Here is a 27,782-nt window from a genome sequence, read left to right as displayed (position 1 = left end):
TTCGACGCGCCCTCTTATACGACCGATCTTCAAGCGTTTTATTGACCAACAATCATGGAGAGTGTCGCGTCCTCCCGGTTTCATATTAATCCCGCTTCAGCGTTATCTCAGGCAACACAGTCTACTCCATGTACATGGCTCGGTCCAGCATTCGGTGCTCTAATCACCCTCATCAACCTGCTTGCTAAAGCAGAGTCCAACAAGTACCTATCATTTCGTCATACTGTTCATTCCACTGATCGCGATGACTATTATGACAGAAATGGCATGCGACAACTCGAGGAACGCTGCCTCAGTTTTCTGACTATCATCCAGAACGAAGGCGAAACCATGTTACCAGATGATAAAACCAGGCTTTGCTCAGGCGCACAAAGGTCGGTAGCGCGCAGATGTTGTTGTCTGGAAGGTAGCTGATAACCTAGCCAGCACCATCCAGGGCATCCTCGACAGAATGACTCCATGGTGCTTGATGTCTCGAATCAAGCTTTTCGTCAAACAGGATGAACTCGCCGGAGTCATTCAACAATGTCATCTTGAGATATCTGATTGCTTAAACAAGCTACAGGTAAGTCAAGTGTTTGTTCCTCAATTATTATCTATAAGTTCGTATACTTATTTGATTAGATAACCTCGCACCTCGAGATCCACAGATGGCAATCTGCCTTCGAAGACAACCAGAGGATCGACAACGAATATATGATCGAATATCTCGGGGACCTCAGAAACAAGCAAGAGATTCTCATGAATAACCAACTCCAACAAACCGCCGCCGTAAACCAGATCTTGACAGTGATGCAAGAGGTTGGTACCACATTCTCCAGTCTCTTGAATCCCTCGTCTAATCTTCATTGACAGAATCTTCCGAGCCACGTCTCTGCAACAGTCCAGCGTGGTCTGGAAAGTAACTTGTACAATCTTCTCCAGAGTTCCAGAAGTTTACTTCCGAACATGAACCTGAAACGCGGGGAAGTGAGGCGTACCAGTAATTATGCTGTGAATGGAACGAGTCGGACCGATGTCTGGGAAGGATGCTACCTTAATGAGGAGAAGGTTGCCATCAGAGTCCTGCGCGCAGTCTATGCTACACCCAAGACACTCAAGGTACACTATCCCAATATTGTCGTCGTCGTGAACGCTCAATCGATTAATTTGCAGAGGTTCAAGGTAGAGGCGGAGATTTGGAGAAGAGTGTTCGAAGCAGACAAAGGAGAACACATCCTCACAATATACGGTTTTTGTCAGAGCGACGGAGAATATCCGTGGGTCTTTCCTTCCTCGAGAACTCATGTTCGTTCCTAACTATACAGCAGTTACACCGTAAGCCCCTGGATGTCCAATGGGACCTTAACAGACTACCTCAATGAATACCCCGAAGTTGACCACCGATATATCGTACGTACCTTACTTTTGATCGAAGAAAGTGTTTTGACCTGATTTCGTAGTTGAAAGGCATTGCCGAGGGCATCAAATTATTGCACAGTATGTCTGTTGTTCACGGTGACATCAAAGGGGTGAGTCATGACGACAATCACCAATAACTAGGATCCTTACTTCATCATAGTTCAATATCGCCATTAGCCCGGATGGCAGGCCACTGCTTTCCAACTTCGGTTTTACAAGAGTGATGTCTTTCCTCACACCGATCACTACGCTCTGACTTACCCGAACAATATAGCTCGAGGAGGAGATTATGAGCTATTTCGACGTCAGCAGTGGCAGCACTCTTAACCAGGAGTCTCTAAGATGGTGTCCCGCTGAGCTGTGCAAGAGCGGAGGCAAACGTACAATGGCGTCCGATGTCTATGCCTTCAGTATGACCGTGCTCGAGGTACTTCCATCACGTTTGGTTGATTAGCCAGATTTTGAACAGCCTTCACAGCTTATGACTCACAAAGAACCTTGGGCGTCGGTTCACCTCGCACCTCAAGTCATCCTTAAGGTCTGTCAGGGCGAAACTCCGTCTCGACCCACGGACCCAGTCGTTGCAGAACGAGGCTTGGACGACACGCTTTGGGCCCTGTTGGAGAAGTGTTGGTGCATGAACATGCATAAGAGACTCACCATGAAAGAGATCGCGAGCTGCTTGTAATGTCGAGTTTGTGATGTTTGTCTCTAGTAGGCATACAATCGTTTTAATACTTCGCATGTGATAGCAAACTCATGTAATTTGTACTTCCACAGTGCGATGATATGTTGTAATTAATGCAGCAAGCAGCATAAAAACTGTACATGTATCATTCAACGGCATGGCTGGTTGTGTGCCCGTCAATGCATCGCCGGCCTAACGCGGATATACATAGCTCCTCTAGACATACGAAGATTATTGCGGTGCTCTTGTAACTTAGCCAAGACTGTCGTCCCTTGACTGTTACGCCAAAAGCCTGCAGTGATACTGAAAGCTTGTGCCACTTTCAGTATCTCGGGAGTGGGAGACCCCGGCGCGTCTATCTTGGGCTCTTCTAGCAGTGCTCCACAACCTACTCGAACGAGTGGTAGTAGAGGCGCTGGGACCAGTGGCTCGTTGTTCCCAGGTAGAGGAAACACTGGGTTCGGCGCCTAAGCTACGTGCATCGACAAGTCTGGCCGCTGCCCAGCCACGACACCTAGATTCTGCTATCGAGCTGATCATGGGACTTGGCGTAAGTTACGGGAGGTGGCGATCGGTATATTGGATGCGGCGGTTGGGAATGTGGACGTCACTGTAAGTTTGTTGTTCTAAGCCTAGGGTGGGCGGGGATTCTTGCAAACGATGAGGGGACATTACAATGGACCTTGGATCATTCGGATTGCAAAATGCACGATGTGATAAATTATAATCTACTAGTCCGTTTCGGTGAGAAGCATCAAAGAGACTCCGCGAGTTTGGAGGACTTCCAATACCCGTCAAACTTGATTTGAGATAATTGGTATCGGAATAACAACACTAGGAATCGACGTTGTATTTGAGAGCATTCTGAACAAGGAAGACTCGAAGGTCATCTCAGTGCCGATGGTCAGCCAGGCTTTGAAGGGGTTTTGATCATCGACTGCACGACAGGTATTCAAGGGCACAACAACGCCTCTCAGGTGATGGAATCGCTTGATTCATAGTTCTTAGTACGCGCTCGGACAAACTAGCGGTGGCATGTGGACACATACTCCGCATGGTTTACGGCGGGTCATCTCACTTGAACAACTTCAAATTCAAAGCTCGATAACAGATATATAACTAATATAGAACAGAACTGTAGACTCGGTATTACAATTGGATCATTTGCAAGTAGGGCTAGAACTATCGGTTTAGCAACTGTGAGGAACAATCAAGGCTAAGAACTCACGCATCTCGGCATTTCCACCATTGTTCTCCATGAGCCATGCGACTCAAATCAATCTCTAGCCCACTGGGCATCACAAATACAGTCCCAGGATAATAAAATGGTTCTTGTCGGGAAGCGGGTGGTACCCAGAAAAGCAGCCGACGATCGGGTCCTACCATCCATCCATCATCTTCCGGCGAGGCATCATCTTCCAGCATGACAGGGGTTGAATTAAGATCGTGATGAAAGGTGCCCTTGAACAGCTCAGCAGGGTCCTGCAATGCATGGTCCAAGCTTGATGCAAAACAAATGGGGCGATTGCAAGGTGTGGTGGGACGTCTATCCGAAGAGACTGCAGGGGAGTGGATCTCAGTGTGCTCCTGGAATTGTTGCCCTGTGGCTGCATTCAACAGCCGGACAGTGGAATCCCTTGAACCAGACACGATGCGAGTGCCATCAGGGGAGAATGAGACTGACGAAACCGAAGAAGTGTGCCCTTGGAAGGGCTCACCCAATGGCAGCCCCGTCGCCGCATCCCACAGCCGGACAGTTTTATCTTGTGAACCAGACACGATGCGAGTGCCATCGGGGGAGAACGAGACTGACCAAACCGAATCAGTGTGCCCACTGATCACGGTCTGAATAACAGGCCAGTTCACAAGACGTCCTCGTAACAGACGAAGAGTGTTTGGAAATCTTTCCGTAAACCATGGAGCTATGGTGGACTTGAGGGGCGAAAATGGCAGTGCCGATACATACAGATGCGGAGTGCTGTGCGAAATCATCCCACCAAAAACTTGCACGAATCTCTGCACATCCGTTGCAGTGGACAAGACATCTTTGTATCCGGTTTGACCCTGTGTTCGTCCGTAAGTACTTCGCCCAACACCATCATATGACCGTGTTCTCACCTTCAACCACTTGGAAATGATTGGAGGCATGGCAACTGCAACGTTGAGTGCTTTCAGGAGGCCGAGTGTTTCAATCCAGAAGAGTACCTGCTCGTTGTCAAAAAATGATCTTATTTCCTTTGCGAGTTCCATGTTGTAGTCCGTTGCTTGTACGTGCGTAGCCCAAAATCGACAGGAATAGGATAGATGCGAGGGAATCCATGTTGCGACTCGATCCGGCAGTCCGATGTCTTTGCTATTTGGAAGGTATGAAGACTTTAAATTACACATGTTGAAGCGAAGGTCATCTGCCATCCCTCGAAGTGACGCAAAAGCAAGATTGCGTTGCGAGTTCGACATCTCCACAAAAAATTTTCTGCTGGCCGATTCGTCTGTCAGAAATTCGTGGAAGGATGCGTGAAGAGGTCGGATGGGGCTAGATGGATTGGTGGTGCCGCTCAGCAGGGAGCCCATATCTGCGACTACGAGTTCCACCTCGTAACGATCACTTTGGTCTGGAAAACGGCGCCGCATGGTATTCAGGGCTTCTAAAGAAAGGGGTTCGGCTGAGCCAAGTATTTGTCCCATCACAGAATGAAACCTTGCTAGCGCTCGTTGATACCCGATTCCCGTGCTGTCCTCCCCAATGTTTCCTCCTAAAATGAACCTATACATGCCATACAACAATTTTTTCCGCTCTCCGTGATCGTGGGACACGACAGCATTAAAGCGTTCGATTGCGCGTGAATAACCAGAGGATTTTTGGATGTATTCGCATGCAAGACGTGCCCACTCGAATAGTCCATCAGCTTTGTCAGCAAGGACTGCGAATTCTTTGTCCCCAAGACCGGCCACCTTTTTGAGCTCGTGAGACACAAAAGTACGGATGTCTCTCTTCGAGACTTTTTCTGGAATGTCATCCATGGATTCCCGCCGAACGTGTGGAGCATCCCGAAATTCAGAATTGATATCAGGAAGCGGGCGAGACGTGACGAGAATCCGGAAGTTGGATGGGAGTTCGGTGACTTGAGGACTTTCGCCCTCCAGTGTACCGGCGAGTATGCGGAGAAGGTCACGCCGTGTGTCGACTCCATCGCTCTCATCCAGCGCTTCGATCACAATCAAGACAGGTCCCACACTCGACCCAGAAAACTTCTTTAGCGGTTCTATGAACAACTCGCGCCACTGCTGGATGATGTCTGTCGTGTTCTTGAGCGCGTTTGCATTTTCGACTGCATTCGCCAATGCTCGTTTGATCTCCGGATCACGGTCCGCGAGGTCGCGGGCGATAGTGGAGAAGACTTTTTCATGACGCTTGTTGTCTTTGAGGTCGAAACAGAAACACGAACCAAGCCCTCCCGACTCCTTAAACCACTTGGCAATTGTGTGAGCGATGGCTGATTTGCCCGTGCCCGCAGGGCCAGATAGCCACAGAACACGCTGAGCAGTATCTCCACTGTCGTTGATCCATTCAGCGATCTGGGAGAGAATCTCCGTGCGTGTCCCTGGTAGGCATTATTTCCTGGTATTTAGTCCCGCGCCCGCTGCGTAAGGCATACCGCTGAGATCCACTTTCTCACCCAGTTCGTCACCTGAAGTGGTATGAATAGATGGAAAGTCAGGAGAGCGTCCAGATCCTTACTCGTATACCGGACAAGATCGGCTATGTCCCGAAGAGCTTGGTCCCGAAATTGTCGCATAAGCTTTTCCAAAGTGTTGTTGTACCGTGTAATCAGATCATCTGTCCCTGAGACAGCATTTTCCACGAGTCTCTTCACTGCGGTAGTGGTATAAGATTTACAATATGCGGCGTGCAATAGCTCGATGACTTACAAAAGCTCCTCTTCTCCGTGTAGTCCCTGATGAAACGCGCGCACTCCAGAGTCTGCTGGGCGATACGTCCTGCGATATTGCGCTGGAATGAGATCTGGCTAAGAGTGTCGTCCTGTGACATGAAGTGGTAAACTTCTCCTAATTTCTCGAGAAGAGATTGCACCGATTGGTCGCGTTCTGTTTGAACGAGAATAATCTGCATAGAGACAACAACTGCTGAGCAGGAGGACAAAACTACACGTACTTTGGATGCAGCAGACAGCAGACCCAGCACCATCTTCGCATAAGGATGTACCTACGTAACTCAATTAGCTCGCTTCCAACATAAGAGAGTGGCCCATACATCGGCAAGTTCCGCAATGATGGTGTCAAAAATTTTGAGTGGTTGAAGATATGTGGCCTGGAAATTGTCTGCGGCATCGAGATATTTTGGGCCATCCTTGGCTGTGGATGCCACAGATTTTACATGTTTCCTGAGTAGTCCCATACCTTCTATACCCTCACCGGCAGCTTGAAGTGCAGCATCAACTGATTGGGGATCAGGACCTTCCCCCGCGCCAGACGAAGTAACCTGAACCTGCACAACCACCAGAATTTAGAGATGAAAATCAGATGATTTGACGTAAATACCTTCGAAGCAGGTTCTCCAGACGCTCCTTGGTTCACAGAGTCACTGAGATTCCCAGGTGTGGTGGGCTTATCACCATCGGAAGGATGCAAACGCGACACATCCTTGGTGAACCTCAGAGAAGTTCAAGGTCAAAATAATGACTGCTTACCTCAATATTCTGATTTGATGAAACACCTTCATGATCTGCATTCTGGACAGCAGGGGTTTGGCGATGGGAACGCTTGAAGGGCTTCTGCACAATATGAGCAATACTCCAGCTCCCTCAGCATTCAGGTCGACGTACAGAGACTTTTTTAATCACATTCTTCTTGAATTTCCGGATGGCCTGAAAAAATCTGCCACGGGGCTGGTTCTGAATGAAGGACGCGTCAGAGGCAATGATGATGTTATTAGCGTTCGTCGATAGAGATCTCACGAAGGCACGTACCGAGCTATCACCAGGAGTTGCTTCTCTGGATCGAGGAGAGGCCTTTGTAGGAGGTTCCGGCCTGTGGTCTTTGCTCATTGCGAACAATCAAAAATTGGGATGAGCCCAAGGGAAATTGATGCAAGTTGAATGAGATGGAGGGAGAGTAGCACTCGGCAGAAATAACAAGTAGCCAAATAGTCTTGACGTCCACAAAGCCTCAAGGCAGCGCTAATCATTCAAGTTGATCTATGTAATAATTGTGCATTGCAGGAACGTGGGTGGTGCAAGTGCTGGGGAAACTTTAGGATAGTCTATCATGCAACATGTCATCTTCAATGATTGATAGGTGTGGGTAAGTCACTTGTGAAACAGATACATATATTGGACACAACGAAAGCCATCACAGTCACTTTTAGAGTCCGGGAGATCGACTTTGGCTAAGCAGTGTCCGACAGACACGAGCGCTAGCCGAGTTCCCTTGCAACCCCTTTGCCCCGTCTCTCCTGGACTTTCTGAATTATGCATTATTTCCTCGATCGCTTATATGCGTTCTTATATATAATGCGACTAAGGTTGTATTTGATGGAGTGAATTTGGCATGCCCAACTCGTCGTATGCTTGAGGATGTCAACACTGCACAGCCTCTGTACAGATCGAACTCACTTTTGCCAGACAACGCGTTGTTCTGGAATATCTTCATACTAGCACAATCCGTGCTCGTGGGGTATCATACAATAGTACGTATTAGTAGTCCGCAAAGATACAAATATAAAGGGTGCCCAATCATCCTCCCAAACCAAACCATACAAACTATATGAGCAAGTCTAAATAAGACTGACTCTCGTGCGCACGAGCCCACCACGCCAATTCCGCATCCCTGCACTGCGGTGGTGCGACCAGTCTCCCTGCATCCGCGCAAATGCATCCTGGATGTGCTCAGACCGCAGAGCTGTCCTTGCTTCTGGCGGAGGTAAAAATAGTGAACTCGTAGGTAGCGGTGTTTCCTCTTCTCTCCTCGCACGTTTCTCCCATTGTTCCTCTCGCCTGTGTGAATGGTGCGACTTGCGCTTGCCAAGGATGGGCGAGATACCAAGGTAGTCGTCTCGTAAATATGATTCTTCAAGGGACTTTTTCTCGTCGAGCGTAAGGGAGCGCACCATTTCAAATGGGAGAAAGCCCACGATATCGACGGTATCATCGTTGGCTTTGAGGTCCAGGTGCGGAGGAAGATTAAGACAGTCGCGGAAGCGTTTGGCTAGTTGTTCGTCGCGTCAGTGAGATTCTGCCTAACTCATGAAACGACCTCACCTTTTCGATACGTGATTAATGACGTTTGTCTACAATTTGAATAATGTTGGTACCCTTCCCTCGTCATTTGTCGTGTGGCATCATCGGCTTCTTTGAGACGCTGTTCATGGGCCTCAATGTTGTCCTCGTCCTCTTCGTCGTGAGATTGGTGTCCAGATTGACGGAGCACCTCGCTGTAGATCGTCAAAATCTTCCAAGGAAGCTTAATAGTAATTTTTTGCGCTTTTGTCCTTAGTTTATCTGTGCAGATGTCAGTAGACCAGCAGACAAGTGTTGAAGAAATACGGACCGTCAGCACCATCCTCGAGAGTCTCAACCTCAATGCCACCTCCTCCATCACCACCCGAGTCTTTGGCATGCTTACGAACATCCTTCCGCAAGAGATATGTCCTGACCTTACTGCGGTCATGGCGAATGAGGAAGATGAGGTCCTCTGCGGTAATGTAGCGCGCACCATGCCGATTCGCGTGGAGGCAGGCTTGCAGGATCTAGAATAGCATAACATCACAGGTAAATCTCATCGTTAAAGTATAGGTCACTCACAGGTTCGATGAGCTGATTGCGCACGATATCCTCGACAAGGTTTACAGCCTCTGGATTTGGTTGATCAGCTTTTCCCTTAGTTGGAAACGTAGTCTCTTGAAGTTGTAAGGTCTTGCTAATCGGTGTTGCAATTACCACGCCATCATCCATGTGGACCATCTCAAAATTATATAGCATGTCTGCTGGTCTATCTGATCACAGCTTTATTCTTTGTTCGTATTTCTATTATCGCAATGACTGACCAATTCCGCACTCCACTTGAGCTGTCACTGAGCGAAGAAACATCAACGCCCACCTCTCGCAACTTGCTCCACAAGACGTACTCGCGTGGGCACTTAGACACCTACCTGCGCTCTACCAGACAACAGCTTTTGGACTCACTGGGCTCGCTGCCCTCGATATGCTCTCCAAGTCTGGACATCCGATCTCGAAACTTATTTTTCTGGATACGCTGTACCACTTTGCGGAAACATATGAGCTTGTGCAGCAGGTGCGGGACCGACCCACTCAAACCTTTTCTCGTCACTATCACCTCATTCGCAGCCCACTCGTCTGGAATCTGTCAAATAACTCTCGTCTTTCTGTCTACACGATACCCATTCTTACACCCGCTCATTTAATTTTCTTGCCCTCTTACTCATCATTACTACTCTACCCTGTCAGGTGTCACTCCCTTCTGCCTCCGTTTCCACATAATTGTTCAGCCTAGTCATACCCGAGAATCTTTACTGTTTCACAAGCATAAGTAGCCCATGTACAGTCCTTACTTCTAGGTAATAAAATAGCGAGTATCAGAATCCCATTTCGCAATCATTATTCAGCAAGCATATTATTTTCTATCGGGACTCGCCCCGTTCCTCATCATATTGCATTCTTTTACGATCCTCCAACTCTACTACCCATGCATCCTACAAGCGGTCCACATACCCCTTTCGCACTTGCCGCTATTCATCATTCTTACAGTACCAGAAACCCATCACTGGAACCAGCATAAACGCAGTCCATCTTCACATCCGGCAGCGGGTGGTCGCTCGTTCCTTTGTGAAAGTGTCAATACAGCATCATCATGAACAGATAAGTACCCTACCAGCATGACAATATAGGATTCCGTCCTTCTTGTGTCCCCACCACATCACAGGCGACCACTCGTCCACTCGGTTAGCGAATGGCTGGACGTGACCATATGCAGCCGGCTGGGAGCCACGCGGTCGGCGCAGTGCGACGAAAGTGAAGAAACAGGCAAATATAAACAGCGCTATGCATAAGTTCCAGATCTGCACGAGGGTGTGAGAATGTTGTAGCAGTTTAACATAGGCAGTGAGTACGAGCCTGGGCAGGGAACATGAGTACTTCCCACTGTCCCATCTGGCTGTCAGAGACCATGTATGACTCTAATAAGAATGAAAGCCCAAACATTCAGCCTGATCGTCAAGGATGGCTTTCAATAACACCGATAAAAATACTAGACAGGAATAACTCACGCAGGAAAGGCTTCGCGATGAAAAGTACGAGACAAATTGGATGAGTGAAAATCGTCTTCAACGGGTTCGTCGCGGCTCTAAGTCCCTTCCTTCCGGTAGCGCATCTCCACTGTCTCTCGTCTCGAATGACATTCGCGATGAGCTCCGAGCAATGTAGCCCAAGCGTCAATGGCCCCTGGATAACTGCTATATTGACAAAGAGCAGAATCCACACCTTAGTGTCATTGACACCAGGCATATCATACGAGATAAAAGTGGATAGCGCATCGTTGGGCAAGAACGACCACGTGTGTGGGGTTAGCGGATTGTTAGACAATGTTTTCATCTTGACGAATTTGTCCCCAAAATACATGACGAGTGCGGCCCATCCAGTGCATGCTGCAACGGTCACCCAAAGAAAAATAACAAATTTCCGGATGCTGGGGCGAGTATGCCACGCAGAGGGTTGTATCCCTGATGGCATCGCTGGACCTCCATACGTGTCTAGGTCAGACACACAACGCATGGACCGCATAGTAACAGGGGTCAATTGCATGTGGTGGACCAGTGCGGCGGTCAAGTCGAAAGGTGAGGAGCTCCACGTCAATATTTTGACGGCCCGCATCCCTGACAATGCGATCATCACCTGGAGGAGGAGTGCAATGCCCAAAATGAGAAGAGGTAACCCTGCGATGGCACCACCCCCTGACCAAAAAATGACGAGGCAGAAACAGTCAGATAAGGCCCTCTCCGATTCAAGACCAGAACGTATGATGAGGGAGGCCCAGATTGGTGTTGAAACAAAACCGAGACTCTGAGGCCAGCGCAGAGCGCAATGAGATGCTGTGTACGAAGCCTATGGACTCGGTGCATAACATGACGATTAAGTTAAGCGTCAGGGCCAATATCTCCCCCTCCCGAGGACTGAAGTTAGCCACAGCAACTCCCGAGACTCCGCGTTTGGCTAAAGTGACAGTACCTGCAACGATGCATGAGCAGCTGAAGATATTTGAGCATGTCATTCCGAAAAGGGCGTATTTTCGACTCGTCAAATTGCGGTTGTAGAGATCGGTTTTTTCATCTGTCGGTTTGGAAGAAGCTGCCATAGGAGGCAGGGACAGGAAGGCTAGTCTCAAATGAAGAGAGGCTCGGACTAGAAACGAAAGGAGAAGTATGTAGTAGGTCGTGAGAATGAAGATATGTATCGGTAAATGTAAATGCTAATACTCACCTCGGTCTTCGGATTGAGAGACTGAGGAGAGTTCGTTTTGGGGATACCAGAATAAAATAAACCTGTCGGAACAGAGAACGAAAAGTGTATGTGTAGAACATGTGTAGCAAAGAGTGATTGTGTAAAATACGTACGACGAATGCGTTTTGATACGATGAGCACGTAGATCAAATCTTATGATCATAGCTTTTGATGCATTTGATTTCATGATGGAGATGCGGTCGCGTGACGCGGCATTTATGCGTATCTGGTGCACTGTCGATTTACATCGCATTGCAGTGCAGCAATACTAAAAGTGCACATGTCAGGATGGTGATCATTGAAAGTCAGAGAGCCTAACCTCCTTGTACTGCACACATATCCTTGCACGATGCACAGACCGACCGCTATCTGTCAATCAAGTAAAGCCAATGAGAAACAGGGTCAGAAGTCGAGTGAGTTTGCAGGTGTGAATTATCGGAGTGATGTCTGGCTGTACGTGCGTCAATTGAGCAAATGACGCGACCTGATCAACATGACCTCAAAGATGCTCACCTTGGTGACAACTTCAAGTTGATCGATTAATGCATCGCAAACGTGATGAATTTGTTTCTGTTAAGGCGTGGTCAATTCGTTCGTTTCAGGGATTATCTTATGGAGCTGGATGCACCGAACCATGCGTGGTAGCAATACCAGTGCGAGATGGTGCTCGGGGTGTACCCTCGCTCGATGACCTGGATGTCAACATGTGGGTCAAGCAACAAAGGTTGAACGCGTGTACTGTATCACGGCGATAGCTCCGGCGCACGATCAATTCAGATCCCCGGGAAACAGGGAATTAGACGTGTCCTATACATTAAGATACATCTTCGAGGTGCGTACCAACCTAGATTCTCAACAGACTAACCAAAACTGTTGGGATTCACCACCAAACAAAAATTTATAATGGGCCAGTGAGTCTGACAGTCAGGGAAATGATGTAACCTCCACACCCTCGCTGAAGCCTTGTCGATGGACACTCCTTCGGTCGTTGGCTCTTCCAATAGGACCGAGGATGACTTGAATTCGGCTAAAGGCGGAAGAATTGAAAATGGCAAACCGAGTTGATGCTGTATAGTTTGTGTGTGCTGTTTTATGTCGATGCTGAGGCGGAACAAAAAATTGTTTACTTTCGATTACCGTGGCAAGACCCAGGCACCGGACAAGGATGTCAGCAGAGAGGTCAACGCGAAACTCTAGAACACCTCATAACGGAAAGCTCAAGACACCATGCAGGAGTGGCCCACCAAGGCATGCACAACGGATAAAGGGACTCAGCGAGGACTAGATGACAGACACAAAGACAACTATAACAAATAAGGTGTCAAATGATTGCAACCGAAAAGGCCCGAACACGGGCGTAGCTGGCAGGGCTTTTGGGAGATGGGAAACCGACCGCGTTGGACAAGAGCCCTCTTCCACTAACGTCGAGAGTCGGGGAATGATTCCAACATTACAAAATTAGCCGCGATTTCTCTTTTTCCGCGGCCTGCTTTCCTCGGAGTGCTCGTATGCAGTGTGCACGGGAGCCGATGGTTGTTTGCCATTGAGAGCCTTCATTACTTTCTCCACAGCCTGTCGTCTGACTTTCTCTGGAACTTTCTCCCAATAAACTTCCTCCTTTTTCCCTTCGATGATTTCCGTTGAGATGGCCTTTTGGGACGTTCCAGGAGTCTTGCCTATGTCGTCAAGGCCGTGAGACTGTACCACAGGCTGGCCAGAGAAGTGATCGACTAAAATACGTCCATGCTCAGGCGAGGCAAGCCGAAGATAGCACTGACGATGTTGTAAGGGTGGATACTTATGAAATATTTTAAGACTTACAGAGTCCATTCCTTTGTTGAAATCGACGTAGTCGATCCCAGCGGGGTTTACAGGGGACGACCCGAATGCAGTAGCGAATAGCGCTCGAAGGGTGGTCTTATTTGTTTCGAGATGCAGATTTCGGGCAAAGACAAGACAGCCGAAGGGGTACGGTGAGTACATAGTTGTTACGTTCCTAGGCGGGGGAGGGGTGTCTTCCAAAACGCCATCAGCGACGTCCTGTACATCGGGGTCAGGTGAGATGTGTGGGGGTTCGTTGGCATCCGCTAACTCGTTGATCAATTTCTGGCGGTAAGCGAGATACTCCTCGTTCAATCTATCCCAGCACGCTTTTGGTAGAGTGCGAAACCCGAACTTCGAGGCTTCTTTGGTCTCCAAGTTATCTTCAGCGAGACTAGAGTCGTCTGATTCGGCAGGTTGGAATGGCCGCGTCCAAGGCCATGATTCAAGAAAAATCTGACATAACTCTGCGTTACATAGAGTAACTAGTGCGAAGCCTTTACATTTTGGACGGTCCTCGATTTTATCTAAGTGGTGTGAGGGAAGTGTGACATTTTGGATTGGAATCGGGGCCGATGATCCTGGACATCGAGACAGTAACCCTTGCGCAAATCGAATGATGCCAGGTATTGTGTGATATTGTGCAGGTATATTTTCCTACGATCGTCAGGTTATGGCCCTCTGTCAAAGGGACGTACCTACCATGTAAATAGTATGATCATCCCATTGACCCCGAGTGAATTCACGAGTTGTGTTATCCAATAATGTTGACCAATCCTTCCTCCGTACTTCATAACCGCCAATCGAGCTCCTCTCCTGTTTCCAGGAAGGGTACCATGCAGACTGCAGATGGAGCAGATACAAGCATTCTAACCTCAAGCACATCGCCAGCGTAGGTCCGAATTGCTTTTACCGTGTTTGCTTCAGTCGGCATATATTCTTGACCCAAGTTCTCTCTACCAAAAGCGCGACGCATCAAGTAGCTGAGAGGTAAAACTGCATGAATACATAAACCCTGCCTGATACGCGTACGAAAGAAGAAAAAATAGAACATACATCCAGCATCATACTCCTCGCTCTGAAGAGACTCTTCGGTTTTCCTCCTCAGATCTGAGTCAAGCCAAAGAGCATAGTCCGAAAACGCGAGAACGACAAGAATAGATATATTTTTCTCGTTGTAGACTGGTTTTGCCGACGGTTCAGACACTTTCCATTTTCCTTTGTCGCTCACGGACGGTCCTGGGTACGCTGATTCCCTGTCGATGGCAGGTGTCGATTCCGATTTATGTGAGGAGAGTCCGTGAGTAGAAGTGCCTTGGTGTTTCCCACCTTTGGAAATATTTCGGGGGATGAATGCAAAACCTGGAGATGCCATCTGGTTCACTGAAAGTGATCAACAAATCGTGACAGGTTCGGCACGGTCGAGGCGGTAGCAGACCAAAAGCTCCAAATCAAACTTACGCCAGCGCCCATCGATGTTCGGAGTTTGCCTGACGGATCAATCTCTCGATGCCATATATAAGTCCCCAAAATTATGGCACTGAGCGCAGTGTGAAACGTGCTCAGGTGCGATGGCATGCAATGCTTTCTATCTATCATCTCGCGCACTTGGATTCAGGATTCAGGACTGCCTCTTCTCATCTGTTCACCGTTTCCGTGATGGCACCATTTTCTTTAGACGGGTCTTCGATGAAACGGCGAAATCATTGAAGTAATTCACATCAACATTCTCCATGCAACGTGCTGTACTACTGCAGTACATATCATATTATAGATTTCCAATTAGGTCTGCTGTTATTTTGTGAGCGCCCAGGCCCGCAAGCTCCCGTAGAGGAATCGCGGTCAATTTGAGAGTTTCACAGGAACTGCGGGATTGCCTTCGGATGTAGCACATATAAGATTGGAGAAATCCTAGGTGGTGCAGCACCCAAGTATTCCAGAATGTCCATCAATTCGCCGCTAAACAAGGTGTCCTTCACCCTCGACACTGGAGGTGTCATGGGGTTCTTCGGCGGAGAAGAAGCCCTCTCCGCGATGTCCACTGTCCATCTTTACCAAGGCAGGCGTTGGCTTGGGTGGTACAACTCTCCTGGAAGCTATATTATTGCCAAGAAATTTGGGCAGTTGGCGAAGTCTAGATTCTGGGATGGCATCTTTCCTGGACCCAATCCAACGCCAGAAGAAATGTTTGGACTGGATGGGAAGGATGGACCTCGCTTCATTGGAGTGTTTTCTGGTACAGATATGGTGACTACAGGGCACCTCGCATACCTCACAGCCCAAAAGGCAAAGGAAGCCAAGGAGAAGATCCATCTCGGAGGAAGAATAACTGCACCAGGGTCGGTAAGCATCATAGATGTCAACGACGTGAAATTGAAGCAAGGTGGCGACGTACCGACGATGAAAGTTTATCATGCCCTGTGTGCTGCTATACCTATCACCAGCAGTCTGACAACATGCCTCGTTTGCGCATTCGTTCGTGATTGGCTCGCATTTGGGCTGATCGTCCTGGGCATGGTATCGAATGGCCTGGCTTGCTTCGTCATCGGTTCAGGGAAGCCACATTTCCAGCTTATCAAACCTTCGTCCTATGCACCGCGGGGAGATGGTTTTCTTTTGATGCACAATGACATTGTCATCTTGAAGGGCGCAGAGAAAGAGGTCGCGGCAATAACCAAGGGCAAACTCGTGCTGGACATGGGTGGCGGTGAAATGTTCAACGCCGTCGGGATCTGCTCCCTTCTACTCCTGTCACAGTTTCTTATCCAACTCCTTTTCATTCCTCGAGCAACGTTGATGGGCCAGATCATGTTCCTGTCGTCACTTGCGGTGTCTTGGGCATACAATTCGTTTCTGTCGTCACTAGAGAACGAGAAGATCCAGACAGATCTACTGTGGAAATCACTCGATAAACCACCAATCACCAAATTTGCGCTCCCCAACAGAGGGTCGCAAGCGGCATGTGCATGCTTCGTCTTGCACGCAGGCGTCGACATATCAAAGAAATCGTCCAGAAACTTCAAGCCGAAAAAGATCTTGGAGTGCATGATCCCAAATGATACAAGAGTCTGGGAAGCATGGAGGGAACATGTGGCGAGACAGGTGTTGAGTAAAGAGAAAAACAAATGTTTTGGGCCATATAGAGAACTCATGGCGGACCTGGAAGACGAGGAACAGCAGCTCCTGAAGCAATTACTGGCAGACGCCGAGTACGGTTATAGATGCCACCAAATGGCGTTAGAGACCTGTAGCTTGATACCCTAGCACAGAGGGGAGGTAGTGCAAAAGGAGTACTTGGAAGCTGTCGGTCACTTGCTAAATCACGCCTAGAAAGAACAGTGTAAATTGTCAGTAAATTAGTTAAAGTAGGGCTAGGGCTAGCAAAAGCATAATACTATATAATATTGAGTGCTCCGATTGCAAATTACAACCGTCATTCAGCCTTTGTAAGGGTTAAGTGCTGGTGGTTACTGCTGCTGAAGCAGAAACACAGCACAACTAATAACCTCAAGCTGTTTGGAGTGCTTGGTTCGTCTTTGCTCAAAAACTATGAAACTAAGGAGTGCAAATATCAATACGCACCATGATTTGGCTTCCATCTACCGCAAAAACAACGTACGTTGTCCGACCGATGCAGAGCGGATCCTCTCAGTACTAGTAGTACTAGTGCTGTTCGATCCGCGGCCCGCCAGCGTTCGAGTCGCTGCAAAGGGAATCCAAACGCCTTCAGCAGTGCTCGTGGTGGTCCAGAAACAAATAGGTTTGCACAGCCACCTGCAACTACCTCTATTCGAACTTTATCGGAGCCCTCTTATTACCGAGTCCTTCCTAGGGGAGACGATTTCAATTCGGATGCCCTCTAGTCTCTCCTGGGCAGACTAGTCGAATGAAGATAGGCATTCCCCGATATCTAATTTCTCTTCCTGCAAAGACGTTGGACGATAGGCTTCAAGCCCTTCCCAGGGAACAAAGCTCGATTCAGAAGTGAGTGCTGGGATGCAGCAGCCGACTTGGAGACCCTTGTGACCATCAACCTTGTGATAAGCCCCCAAATAAGGTACGCTTGACCATAATTCATCCGGCATGCACATGTACATAATATAGAGAGCACATTAAATTGGCCTGTTCACGCTTGTTCTGATTAGAGAATCTTTTGAGAAGCCTCAGGTGTGGCAACACTCGTTAACTCAAGCGTAGATCCGAAATGACAACAATCTCTGGACAATATCTCAGGTAGCCATGAGAGCTGCTCAAGCGCTCAAGAGTGGCCTGCTTTCCGAGGAGTTGAAACCCCCAAAACGGATATAGTGCAAAATCACCTGTCTTTGACCCTCACCTTAAGTACACCGTCCCGCCGGAGGTATAACACGTGAAATTGACAATTCACTTGCCCAGCCGTGATACTAAATTCCTTCCAGTTTCACACTGCTTATCGGGTTTGGCCATGTCCGCGTCACCTCCATCCCTCGTGCCCAGCGCGCTCCACACTGACGTAAAACAGGTCGAGGACATCAAGTCAGACGAATCATCTTACCGGGATGCGAACCAGATTGCTATTTCGTCCATCAGCAAGGATGAGCCGCTCGTGACCAGAAGGGAGTTGTGGAGCTATTACCGTGAGTTCCGGTACACGTGCATAATCCCTTGTCATTTTCCAACAAACCTCAACGTCAGTGTACTACAATGGTGACAATGTGAGTTTATCGAATGTTATTGGGTTCGTTCTTCTAATTTATGCTATACAATTAGGGTGTCGGTCCTCTGGGCTATACACAAACTCTGTTCCAGGGGCTTGCCACAGCAGCGGGATATGATCCCATCGCAGGTCCTGGCTCGTCATGCCTTGCAACAACTGCTTCCGGCCAATGTGTACTTCCTTGGGGTAATGGCACAAAGTCAGTTCCTAGTGTGGTGTTGATCGCGAATGGCATCAGTTTCGCTATGATGACAGCCTTATTCACTACCGTTGGTTCTGCTGCTGACTACGGCACGTTCGGACGGTGGTTGCTGTTGGCTGTTACAGTGGTATGCTGGGCTGCACAGTATGCATGTATGGCACTTACCAGTGGGTTTCCGGGCGTCTCGTTTTTCCTGTGGCGTCTGATCGTTCTGTGCAGCGCCGAATCGATGGGTCCTTGCTATGGTTCTTTACATTATCGGTTTCGTATCATACGGCGCGACTCTTGTTTTCTATGCCGCTCTATTCCCTCGCCTCGCACGCAATACCCCACATGCACGCCAGTTGAGAGAGAAGTACGAAAGCGGCGAGATTCCTCCTGAAGTTTACGAGCAAGAGGAATCTCTGGAAAAGAATAGGATCAGTAATATCTCTACCGTGCGTTGTAGGGGCTATGCCTTTTGTCGTCGGAAGCTAACGATCTTTCCATACAGGCTCATGGTAATGTCGGGTACATAATCGTCTTATTGCTGAGCTTAGCGCTTTTGCTGCCGATGACGAACAACCCCAAGGTAGACAACTATGTCCTCGTGCTGTAAGCTTCTTGTCAATCAAGTATTTGAGTTGTTGTATTGATTGACGCGTAGTGTCACCACGTACTGGGTGGTACTTGGCATCTGGTGGTGTGAGCATATTGTAGCTTATCTCTAGTATGCTCCCTGCTAAGAACCCTCGAGTTGTCCTCCAGGAACCCAGGCCAGGCCCTAGTTTACCTGAAGGCGAACACTACATGACGATTGGATGGAAGCAGGTAAGTATTTGACAAAATATTCCTGAGAAACTGACTCACGAATATCAGATCTGGGCCACGCTGAAGACATACAAGCATCTTCCCTACACTTTCGTGTACCTGTTCTCCTTCTTCCTTCTCGCAGATGTACTGTTTGGTTGCCTATCTCCCAAGCCACGCCTGACATTTTCTTGGACAGGGGCTGAATACCACCGGAACCCTCGTTGCTATTTGCCAGAACAACAAGTTTAGTTTCTCGTTCCTGCAAAATACCTACTTGGGCCTGTCACAGGCGATCACCTCGACTGTCAGTACTCTCGCCTTCTGGTACATCCAGAGATATTGGAAGATTAGCACGAAGAAGATGGTGTGCAATACTAGTTTTTCACGCACTTATTTATCTGACTGTCAACGATATAGTTCGTGGTGACTAATGTTGTCACGATTTTAATTCCGCTATGGGGTATGATTGGAATATGGACAGAAAAACTTGGGTCGGTGTCATTCAACTAGTTTTTTTCCACTCGTCGTCACTCTCTCTAACACGTACATTAGGTTCCATAATGTCTGGGAGTTCTGGTTCGTCAAAAATACATTTTTTTTCCTACCGTGTTTTTATGTTCTTCTCAGGGCATACAACATTGTGTTCGGCCTTTTCCAGGCGCCTTACTACGCATTCTCCCAGACAATGATGGCCGAGCTTAGTCCGCCCGGTTTTGATAACATGGTGTGTATCTTGGCTTCGTCGCACTTCCCATCTCATTGCGTTCGGCTTACGTCGACCAGTTCTTCGGTCTGTTTGGTCTGTCCAACCGCGCTTCTTCTATGGTAGGACCCAATGTCATCCAGGTTATTATCAACAAGACGGGGAATGACTGGCAGGGGTTCCCGTTCCTCTTTGCGTTGTGTACGGCTGCTTCAGCGGTGATCTGGTTTGGGGTTGATGTCACGAAGGGGCGGAGGGATGCTGTGAGGTGGGCGGCTGAGCAGCGCAGGCACACACAATAGAACGATCGTTGTATATGTGCTCTTCGGAGTGACTTCGGGCATTTCTGATATATCCATCATGTCTGACAGGATACAACATCCGACGTCCGTCTACCAAGGAAACAACATTGGCCAGGATGCAGATAGAACAGGCGGAATCATGTCATTCGAGTCACTTCAAAGGCCGTCCGATCGTCCTCCCAACATTGCTGCAGTCTACCCTGACTTGAGGCACAGCCACCTGCAACTAATTGTTCGGATCGAGAATGAATTCGAAGTCCATCAACGTACGACTCGGATGTTCAAGTTAACGTTCCGTCAAGCTGGCCTGATAATTTGTGCTATATCGGTTTATACTTTCGCGTATCCGATTTCTATATCTCTTCTTGAAAAGATGGGGGACGATAGGCTTGCCAGGAAACAAAGCTCAAATTAGAAGTGAGCATTGATGATTACTATTACTGATTACGCCGAGTCCTGCTAAGCCCCATAAGGTACGTGCAACCATTAAATACCAAAGACAGCACACATGGCCTCAATCACGCATCTTTGTTCGGTCTCTCGAGCTCGTTCTCGACTGCCATGTCCACATCACCTCCATCGGAAAATCTAGCTCCTGCCTTCCACACTGATGTAAAACAGGTTGTGGAGATCAAGTTAGACGACTCGTCTGACCTGAACGCGAACCAAATTGCTATTTCGTCCATTAGCAAGAATGAACCGCTTGTAACCAGAAGGAGTTGTGGAGCTACTACCGTGCGTTCTAATACACGTGCTTCCTCCTTGCTATTCCTTGACCAAGTTAAACATCAGTATACTCTAACGGTGGCAATGTCAGTCGATCAGGTATTCGTGTATCCCCCACTGTGCTCATTTCACGTGCCATCCAACCAGGGTGTCGGTTTGGGCTATACACAGACCCTGTTCCAAGGGCTCGCCACAGCAGGCGGGCTATGATTCCGTCGCAGGTCCTGGCTCATCATGTCTTGCAGATACTGCGTCTGGCCAATGCGTAGTTCCCTGGGGTAGCGGAACAAAGTCAGTTTCCAGCGTAGTGCTGACTGCAAGTGGTGTTAGTTTCGCTATCATGACAGCTATATTATCTACCATCGGTTCTGCTGCTGACTATGGTACATTCGGACGGTGGTTGCTGTTCGCTATCACAATAGTGTGCTGGGCTGCACAATATGCTTGTATGGCACTTACCAGTGAGCTTCCAGTGCCACGTGTTTTCTGAAGTCTGATCGTTTGTGCATCAGCACCAAAACGATGGGTCCTTGCGATGGTTCTGTACATCATCGGTTTCGTCTCATACAGCATCACTCTGGTTTTCTATGCCGCTCTATTCCCTCGCCTCGCACAAAATACACCACATGCACGCCAGTCTAGAGAGAAGTATGAAAACGGCGAGATTCCTCCTGAAGTTTACGAGCAAGAAGAGTCGTTGGAAAAGAATAGGATTACTGATATATTTACTGTGCGTCATGCGTAAGGCGTCGTGTTACCATGGGAGGCTGACTATGTTTTGTGCAGGTTCATAGCAATATCGGATTTGTAACCACACTACTGCTGAACTTGGCGCTTTTGCTGCCAATGGCGAACAACCCCAAGGTAGACAATTATGTGATTGTGGTGTGAGTTTCTATCGCTTGCGAGTTCCATTTGTTGTATCGATTGATGCGTAGTGTCAACACGTATTGGGTGGTATTAGGTATCTGGTGGTGTGAGTATGCATTGGCTAGTCTTTCTGAGCTTCCTGCTGAGAACCTTCGAGTTGTCTTCCAGGAACCCAGGCCAGGCCCCAAACTGCCTAAAGGTGAACATTACTTGACCATTGGATGGAAGCAGGTAAGGATCTAGCTAGATACCGTAACTTTTGCTTATGCAATCATTAGATCTGGGCTGCGCTGAGAACGTACAAGCATCTCCCTACACATTTGTGTATCTGTTCTCCTACTTTCTTCTTGCAGACGTACTGTTTAACTGTCGATATCTCAAGCCGCATCTGACATCTTTTTGGACAGGGGCTCAATACTACTGGAACCCTCGTTGCCATATGTCAGAACGACAAGTTCAGTTTCTCGTTCCTGCAAAATACCTACCTGGGCTTGTCCCAGGCGATTACTTCGACAATCAGCACTCTCGCCTTTTGGTACATTCAGAGATATTGGAAGATTAGCACGAAGAAGATGGTGTGTATTACTACGTTGTCATGCTCTCTTTACTTGACTGTCAATGGCATAGTTTGTGGTCACGAATGTTGTCACAATTTTGATTCCGCTATGGGGAATGATCGGAATATGGACAGAAAAACTTGGGTCAGTGTCGTTCAACTTGTTTCATGTCATTATCATCCTTCTAAGGAGTGTATTAGGTTCCATAACGTATGGGAGTTCTGGTTTGTCAAAACTCTGCGTTTGTCTCGTTGTGTTTTTATATTCTCATCAGGGCGTACAATGTGATGTTTGGCCTCTTCCAGGCGCCCTATTACGCGTACTCTCTGACAATGATGGCTGAGCTTAGTCCGCCAGGTTTTGATAACATGGTGCGTATTTCGGCTTCCTCGCTCCCATCGCGCTCGCTTACATTAACTAGTTCTTCGGTCTCTTCGGTCTGTCCAACCGCGCCTCTTCCATGGTAGGGCCCAATGTCATACAGGTTATCATCGACAAGACGGGAATAACTGGCAGGGGTTCCCGTTCCTCTTTGCGATGTGCACAGCTGCCTCTGTGGTGATCTGGTTCGGGGTTGATATCACGAAGGGGCGGAGGGATGCTGTGAGGTGGGCGGCTGAGCAGCGCAAGCATATACACTAGAGCGATCGTTATAGATTTTCGTTCTTTGAGGTGACCTGGGGCATTCATAATGTGTGCCGTCCATGTTAGCAAGTTTTTGTAGTGGTCTCTAGATCTGACATGTGGATGACCTAGTCGAATACTATCGTAAAACAAGGAATCACGTGACCACTTCAGTTATTGCGGTCTTTTCGGAGACTTTGACTTCATTCACTAAGTCATCTACATCTTGAACTCACACCAAATCCTTTGGTCTGCACCCGGTCACAATGTCAAAACGAGGTGCCTCTCCACCGCCATTTACAGAAGGAACTCTCATCAAAAGAGCGCGTTCGAACTCCCCTGCTCGAAACCAAATTGCCATTTCATCTGGCAACGATGAGCGACAGAAAGGTCTTATACGAAGCGTCAAGCGCACAAGCAACCTAGAAGCACCTATAGTTAGCTTGAGCGGGTCTCACTCGGTGAGACTTGTAAACAATTTGTCCGCAGGATGGTGTATTAATGAGTTCGAAGGCGGAAATTCTGAGCTGTAGATTTGACCCTACCGGGCAAAACATTGCTGCTTGCTCAGCGGACCGAAGCGTCTGTACGTGACATCTCTAAGTGCTTTATGCGAACTGTTCACGAGTGAGGTATAGCTTTGTGGAGGACTTATCCACCAAATACAAACTACGGCCTCCTCTCTAGCCATCATAAAGCACCCATCCTTGACCTTCAATGGTCCCTCTTCTCACCACTCCTTTATACTGTATCTGCAGACCAAATATTGTCCTTCACGGATGTTACCACCGGCCAGCGGACAAGAAAAATTCGTGCTCATCGCGGAATTATAAACGCGCTGGACCGGACTATGGCAGGCGGTGCTGGTATCGAGCTCATTGCCACCGCCTCGGACGATGGAACGGTACGCGTGTGGGAGGGTGGAGAAGATGGTTCGAAGAACAGTGTTGCAGTGTTTGAACTCGGGTGTCCAGCGACAAGTGTCGCGTGGAGCGCGGATGGGCAGAACCTCTATATTGGCGCGCTAGACAACGAGATTCATGTATATGACTTGCGCAAGGGTGAGCAGGTTTATGCCCTGACTGGTCATACGGACACGCCGACGTCGCTTGCATTATCACCCAATGGTGCCTACCTCCTCTCGCCTTCATTCTCATCTCACACTATTATTCATGATGTACGCCCGTTTTCGCCCACGCCAACGAGGATACACCGTGTGTTGCAAGGCGCTCCAGCCGGTTTTGAGAACACCCTTTTGAAAGGTGCATGGAGCAAGGACGATGGGGGACAACGGGTTGCGGTTGGCGGTGCGGATCGAATGGTGTGTGTTTGGGACGTCGACAGTGGACGTGTGTTGTACAAGGTTCGTGTGATCCAATCGGTTCTTGCGTGTGACTTACCATCTTTCTAGCTGCCGGGGCACAGGGGCACAGTCACTTGTGTAGACTTCCACCCGAAAGAACCCATCAGTAAGATTTCCCTTCTGCCTGACTGGTTTTTACTGACGTATCTACAGTCCTTACTGGTAGCAAGGACGGTACTATGCTGTTGGGCGAATTGGACCCTAGTGTGTAAAATATGCCATGCGTCAAATAACGCGGAGCGCCGCTGTCACCTTTGATGTTGATATTTTATTTTCAAACTCGCCAGAGATGTGTTGTCATTTTTATCATGCTGCAATGAATTAATACTAGTCGCGGCTGTAATTCCTCGGAAAGTGAGTTCGTGCGTTGGTAATTTAAAAGTATTTGTGGGTGTGAGGACTTCAAAGTCCCTTATGTTGCCATGTCAAACGACATAACTTAAAGCTAGCCAGTCCCCACGAATCCCAGGAATCAGACAGTCGTCCCTTCCGGCTGTTTTGCCAGCGCGGCACGGATCAAAGAAACCAGTTGTTTGTCCCACTGCGAGTCATGGAATAAATGTTGCAAAAATAATGACCACCGCAGGGGTCGAACCTGCAATCTCCTGATCACCTAGTCGTAGTCAGACGCGATGCCATTTCGCCAGGCGGCCTTGGTGGTGACGTTGCATTTATGAGGATTATGACAGGCAGCAGATAGTCATAACGCGGTCCCAACGTGAATGGATGATTTTAGTTTAAGCCGAATTTCTGCTGTTTCATGCAAGTCTCATATGCATGGGACACAAAACGCTACAGGACGTATCACTGAGTCTCCTTTTCTCTTTTCGCTTTATCACTAGCGCTAAGCACCAGCTAACGTGGATTAAACCCCAACATTGACTGACAAATATCATCATCCTCCGCGCAGCGGCTGTTCGACCACTATCATATCTGTTGTCTGCGTCTACCTTCTGAGTTATCTCATATGCTGTCTGCGTCAGTGACGACCACTCCTCGGCCGCGACCGCCAGGTCGGGTACGGAGAATTTCTACCCACGTCAAAACTTCCCCACCTCCTCCGTACGCCGCCACATCACTTCTCGACGATCCAAACTCTTCGGACCTGAAACGAGCGTCTTTTAACGATGCATCTGCAATCGCTGCATGGGACGACATCCCTAACCATCCTCAAGTTTGGAATGGGAGGTCCCGCGAGGAGCTTTCTGAGTTACTCTTGAAAGCTGATGAGCTCATTAAAGACCGAGAAAATGGTTTGTCCTTTGGTACTTTATTCTAGAGAAACGGACTGAAATCGTTGTCCCCGTGTAGAACTCAGTGTTACCACAGCCGCTTGTAAATCATTGTACGAAAATAATTTAGAGCTACGAAACAAGCACAAGGCACTTCTCGCCCGCTTTCCCACTTCTTCAGCGTCTGTCTCTCCATCTGGATCCTCGGCATCCTCTCCAGCTACTCCCGGAACGCCTCTTCCACACTCCCCCCATTATTATACCAATATTTCTTCCTCCCACTCGAGCTCCAGTGCGTCTCGCTCCCGCCGGTCGCAGAGACGTGTCTCTGTCTCCCCTGCAGACCTTGCGCTACTTTCCGATCAGAACGCTGAGCTCCTTGTCAAGCTAGAAAAGCTCGAATTTGAATCTGCTCAGACTGATCAAGCGGGACGGCGAAAATTGCGCGGTTTGGAAAAAGAGATTCAAGGGCTCCGAGAGGAGCTTGATAAAACTCGTGCCAGGAGTGACGAGCTCGAGAAAAAGGCAAAACTTGTTAGTCTCAGCCTCGAGTCTGAGGAAGCGTCAAAGAGGCGACATGAGAGAGAGGAGCGAGTCCGTGCCATACGGGGTAGGAGTGGGAATGATACAAGTGACGGAGAAGTACGGGACTTTGCGCCAGGGGGGGCTCTTGCATCTCAAGGGGTCTCGAAAGATCTACCGGGCTAGGCAAGTCAGAAAAACGCAAGTTTCCATCGCAGTGCCTGCGTCGGCATGCTTCTGAGGCTGTCTTTCGTTCGGCCCCTACGGATCGCAAGCTTTCTGAGCGATCAAGAAAGATGTCTTTATACGACGGTTTCTCTCGATCATTCCCCCAGTTCCAGTTTCCTCCTGCTCAGACGCCAGTCCCGGCAACGCCCGAATATGCACTCGTGTCCCAGCTCCTTCAAAAGATCCACGAGCTTGAGCAGATTAATTCACAAATAACGTTGCAGCAAGCGAAAACGACAGCATCGCTGCAATCGGTTCAAAGAGATGCTGCGAGTATCCAGCTCCTCTATGAGAGCCTTAGCGATGTTGGTGCCATTGCCTGGCTGGCTGAGGATGACAACATCGAGAATTTTGGTGTCGGTGAGGAAAATGAATACATCGAGGAAGACGAGACGATTCGTTTTGCCAGTCTTCGTCAATCTATGCTCGCGGATGCCTCGGTTGATTTTGATAGCGGCATCGAACCAGACAGACAGAGTAGTATGCGGCACGCAATACTTCCAGAACTCTTCCCTCTCCCTGCACATCATCGCGCACGTCGATCTGTTGTTGGATTGTTTGATCCCCCGACTGTATCTGATGTCAGTAATCCACCGTCTATACAATCACTGGTTATTCCCGGTCTACCGGCCGTTCCTTTTGTTCCTCAGCCCAGCACGGAATCTGCGACACCCGAAGAATTAGACTTGTCATCACCTCTGACTGCTGCATTGCCTACCACAGAATTCACAGGCCGCCAGACTCTAGATAATGAGCTAGGGCTTGCATGGGACAACTGTCATGGGAATGACCACTTCCGCACACCGAGTTTAATCGATCTTACATCGCTTTCTCCTTTGTCCGCTGACAACGCCGTCGGCGTTCCGGATTCCGGCACTCCTTCCACGAAAGACATGCTTTCCTTTCCCCCATCTTCTAGTTATATCTCAGCTCCTTCCTCATCTTCTACCCCGTTTGTGGAACAAGTTAGCCTGCAAGCAGGCACATGGCAAGGTGTTCATGATTCCGAGTCTGTGACGTATAGTCCACCCAACGTGCACGTGGACACACTTGCAGACAGGAAGCGTCGCAAGTCGCACACTATTCGCATGCGCACAAACCACTGGACTGAAGGTCGTTTCGAAGCGACACTTCTTTCTGCCCCGCGGAGGGAGAGCTCTGTTGATCTCGTCCGTCCTTCCACTCCAGTTCCTCAAAGACTCGTAAACGAGTTTGTGGATAGCATAAGCCGTCATCGGACTTATACCCTTTCCCGCGGTCTCACAGACGATGGATCGAGAACAACTTCTGCATCGCCAGTCTCCCTTCGCCAAGGAAAGAAGCCCCAGCAGCGACGGTTCGTGTCGTTCATCTTGGAGCTGTGGTTGTGGCTTCAGTTTGTTATCGTCGTGGTCGTCTTTCTATGGGCGATGGCGAAGCGCGGACCGAAGAGCGTGTTGGATGAAGCCCAGAGAAGGAAGATTCAGTGACGTTGTTTTGGACGGACTATCTGATGTTTCATATTGTACTGCAGGATCAATGT

At 48.6% G+C, this 27,782-nt stretch overlaps 11 protein-coding genes and 1 non-coding gene across 12 annotated transcripts; 6 read left to right on the top strand and 6 right to left on the bottom strand.

Annotated features, from left to right (window-relative positions):
* Positions 1-54: 54 nt before the first annotated feature.
* Positions 55-2,089, top strand: BJ212DRAFT_1481528 (kinase-like domain-containing protein; the record flags this gene model as incomplete). Its single annotated transcript, XM_041340270.1, has 10 exons — positions 55-374; positions 427-565; positions 625-801; positions 856-1,101; positions 1,156-1,259; positions 1,311-1,392; positions 1,443-1,511; positions 1,562-1,621; positions 1,676-1,828; positions 1,880-2,089. The coding sequence occupies 10 exons, from the start codon at positions 55-57 to the stop codon at positions 2,087-2,089; spliced, it is 1,560 nt and encodes a 519-aa protein (XP_041192708.1).
* A 1,099-nt stretch (positions 2,090-3,188) lies between these two features.
* Positions 3,189-4,153, bottom strand: BJ212DRAFT_1577563 (WD40-repeat-containing domain protein). Its single transcript, XM_041342195.1, has 2 exons — positions 3,318-4,153; positions 3,189-3,265 (listed from the first exon to the last, which is right to left on the bottom strand). Exons 1-2 carry the CDS (start codon positions 4,079-4,081, stop codon positions 3,250-3,252), a joined length of 780 nt encoding a protein of 259 aa, XP_041192707.1. The 5' UTR covers positions 4,082-4,153; the 3' UTR covers positions 3,189-3,249.
* Positions 4,154-7,883: 3,730 nt separating this feature from the next.
* On the bottom strand, positions 7,884-9,060 carry BJ212DRAFT_1273037 (transcription initiation factor IID, 18kD subunit-domain-containing protein; the record flags this gene model as incomplete). Its single annotated transcript, XM_041331061.1, has 4 exons — positions 7,884-8,314; positions 8,368-8,607; positions 8,657-8,855; positions 8,911-9,060. 4 exons carry the CDS (start codon positions 9,058-9,060, stop codon positions 7,884-7,886), a joined length of 1,020 nt encoding a protein of 339 aa, XP_041192706.1.
* A 914-nt stretch (positions 9,061-9,974) lies between these two features.
* Positions 9,975-10,995, bottom strand: BJ212DRAFT_1273023 (uncharacterized protein; the record flags this gene model as incomplete). The annotated part of the gene is made up of 2 exons (XM_041331058.1): positions 9,975-10,299; positions 10,379-10,995. The coding sequence occupies 2 exons, from the start codon at positions 10,993-10,995 to the stop codon at positions 9,975-9,977; spliced, it is 942 nt and encodes a 313-aa protein (XP_041192705.1).
* A 110-nt stretch (positions 10,996-11,105) lies between these two features.
* On the bottom strand, positions 11,106-11,523 carry BJ212DRAFT_1358606 (uncharacterized protein). The gene has a single exon (XM_041335821.1). The coding sequence runs from the start codon at positions 11,474-11,476 to the stop codon at positions 11,126-11,128; it is 351 nt and encodes a 116-aa protein (XP_041192704.1). The 5' UTR covers positions 11,477-11,523; the 3' UTR covers positions 11,106-11,125.
* Positions 11,524-13,080: 1,557 nt separating this feature from the next.
* Positions 13,081-14,818, bottom strand: BJ212DRAFT_1447360 (uncharacterized protein; the record flags this gene model as incomplete). The annotated part of the gene is made up of 5 exons (XM_041338391.1): positions 13,081-13,395; positions 13,444-14,100; positions 14,146-14,259; positions 14,288-14,439; positions 14,500-14,818. 5 exons carry the CDS (start codon positions 14,816-14,818, stop codon positions 13,081-13,083), a joined length of 1,557 nt encoding a protein of 518 aa, XP_041192703.1.
* Positions 14,819-14,952: 134 nt separating this feature from the next.
* BJ212DRAFT_1447359 (uncharacterized protein) lies at positions 14,953-16,707 on the top strand (the record flags this gene model as incomplete). Its single annotated transcript, XM_041338390.1, has 3 exons — positions 14,953-14,965; positions 15,350-16,405; positions 16,430-16,707. 3 exons carry the CDS (start codon positions 14,953-14,955, stop codon positions 16,705-16,707), a joined length of 1,347 nt encoding a protein of 448 aa, XP_041192702.1.
* Positions 16,708-17,887: 1,180 nt separating this feature from the next.
* BJ212DRAFT_1272740 (MFS general substrate transporter) lies at positions 17,888-20,138 on the top strand (the record flags this gene model as incomplete). The annotated part of the gene is made up of 13 exons (XM_041331033.1): positions 17,888-18,059; positions 18,118-18,137; positions 18,193-18,508; positions 18,561-18,778; positions 18,835-18,935; positions 18,988-19,025; positions 19,078-19,151; positions 19,200-19,277; positions 19,330-19,497; positions 19,551-19,624; positions 19,686-19,709; positions 19,761-19,857; positions 19,917-20,138. The coding sequence occupies 13 exons, from the start codon at positions 17,888-17,890 to the stop codon at positions 20,136-20,138; spliced, it is 1,602 nt and encodes a 533-aa protein (XP_041192701.1).
* A 561-nt stretch (positions 20,139-20,699) lies between these two features.
* BJ212DRAFT_1481522 (vacuole effluxer Atg22 like-domain-containing protein) lies at positions 20,700-22,933 on the top strand (the record flags this gene model as incomplete). The annotated part of the gene is made up of 13 exons (XM_041340269.1): positions 20,700-20,950; positions 21,012-21,155; positions 21,195-21,325; positions 21,377-21,594; positions 21,651-21,751; positions 21,803-21,965; positions 22,013-22,102; positions 22,142-22,309; positions 22,362-22,435; positions 22,492-22,515; positions 22,566-22,662; positions 22,713-22,754; positions 22,808-22,933. 13 exons carry the CDS (start codon positions 20,700-20,702, stop codon positions 22,931-22,933), a joined length of 1,629 nt encoding a protein of 542 aa, XP_041192700.1.
* Positions 22,934-23,097: 164 nt separating this feature from the next.
* On the top strand, positions 23,098-24,668 carry BJ212DRAFT_1358571 (WD40-repeat-containing domain protein). The gene is made up of 5 exons (XM_041335820.1): positions 23,098-23,376; positions 23,429-23,501; positions 23,554-24,278; positions 24,327-24,384; positions 24,432-24,668. Exons 1-5 carry the CDS (start codon positions 23,182-23,184, stop codon positions 24,488-24,490), a joined length of 1,110 nt encoding a protein of 369 aa, XP_041192699.1. The 5' UTR covers positions 23,098-23,181; the 3' UTR covers positions 24,491-24,668.
* Positions 24,669-24,852: 184 nt separating this feature from the next.
* On the bottom strand, positions 24,853-24,931 carry BJ212DRAFT_t68. The gene has a single exon. It is a non-coding gene; the product is annotated as a tRNA-Arg (tRNA).
* Positions 24,932-25,245: 314 nt separating this feature from the next.
* On the top strand, positions 25,246-27,729 carry BJ212DRAFT_1447356 (uncharacterized protein; the record flags this gene model as incomplete). Its single annotated transcript, XM_041338389.1, has 3 exons — positions 25,246-25,531; positions 25,590-26,194; positions 26,308-27,729. The coding sequence occupies 3 exons, from the start codon at positions 25,246-25,248 to the stop codon at positions 27,727-27,729; spliced, it is 2,313 nt and encodes a 770-aa protein (XP_041192698.1).
* Between the last annotated feature and the right edge of the window lie 53 nt (positions 27,730-27,782).

The sequence above is a fragment of the Suillus subaureus genome (genome assembly GCF_016647635.1).
Source record: "Suillus subaureus strain MN1 chromosome Unknown BJ212scaffold_18, whole genome shotgun sequence".
In the NCBI taxonomy this organism is placed as follows: Eukaryota; Fungi; Basidiomycota; class Agaricomycetes; order Boletales; family Suillaceae; genus Suillus; species Suillus subaureus.
This window is presented reverse-complemented; position numbering and strand designations above follow the sequence as displayed.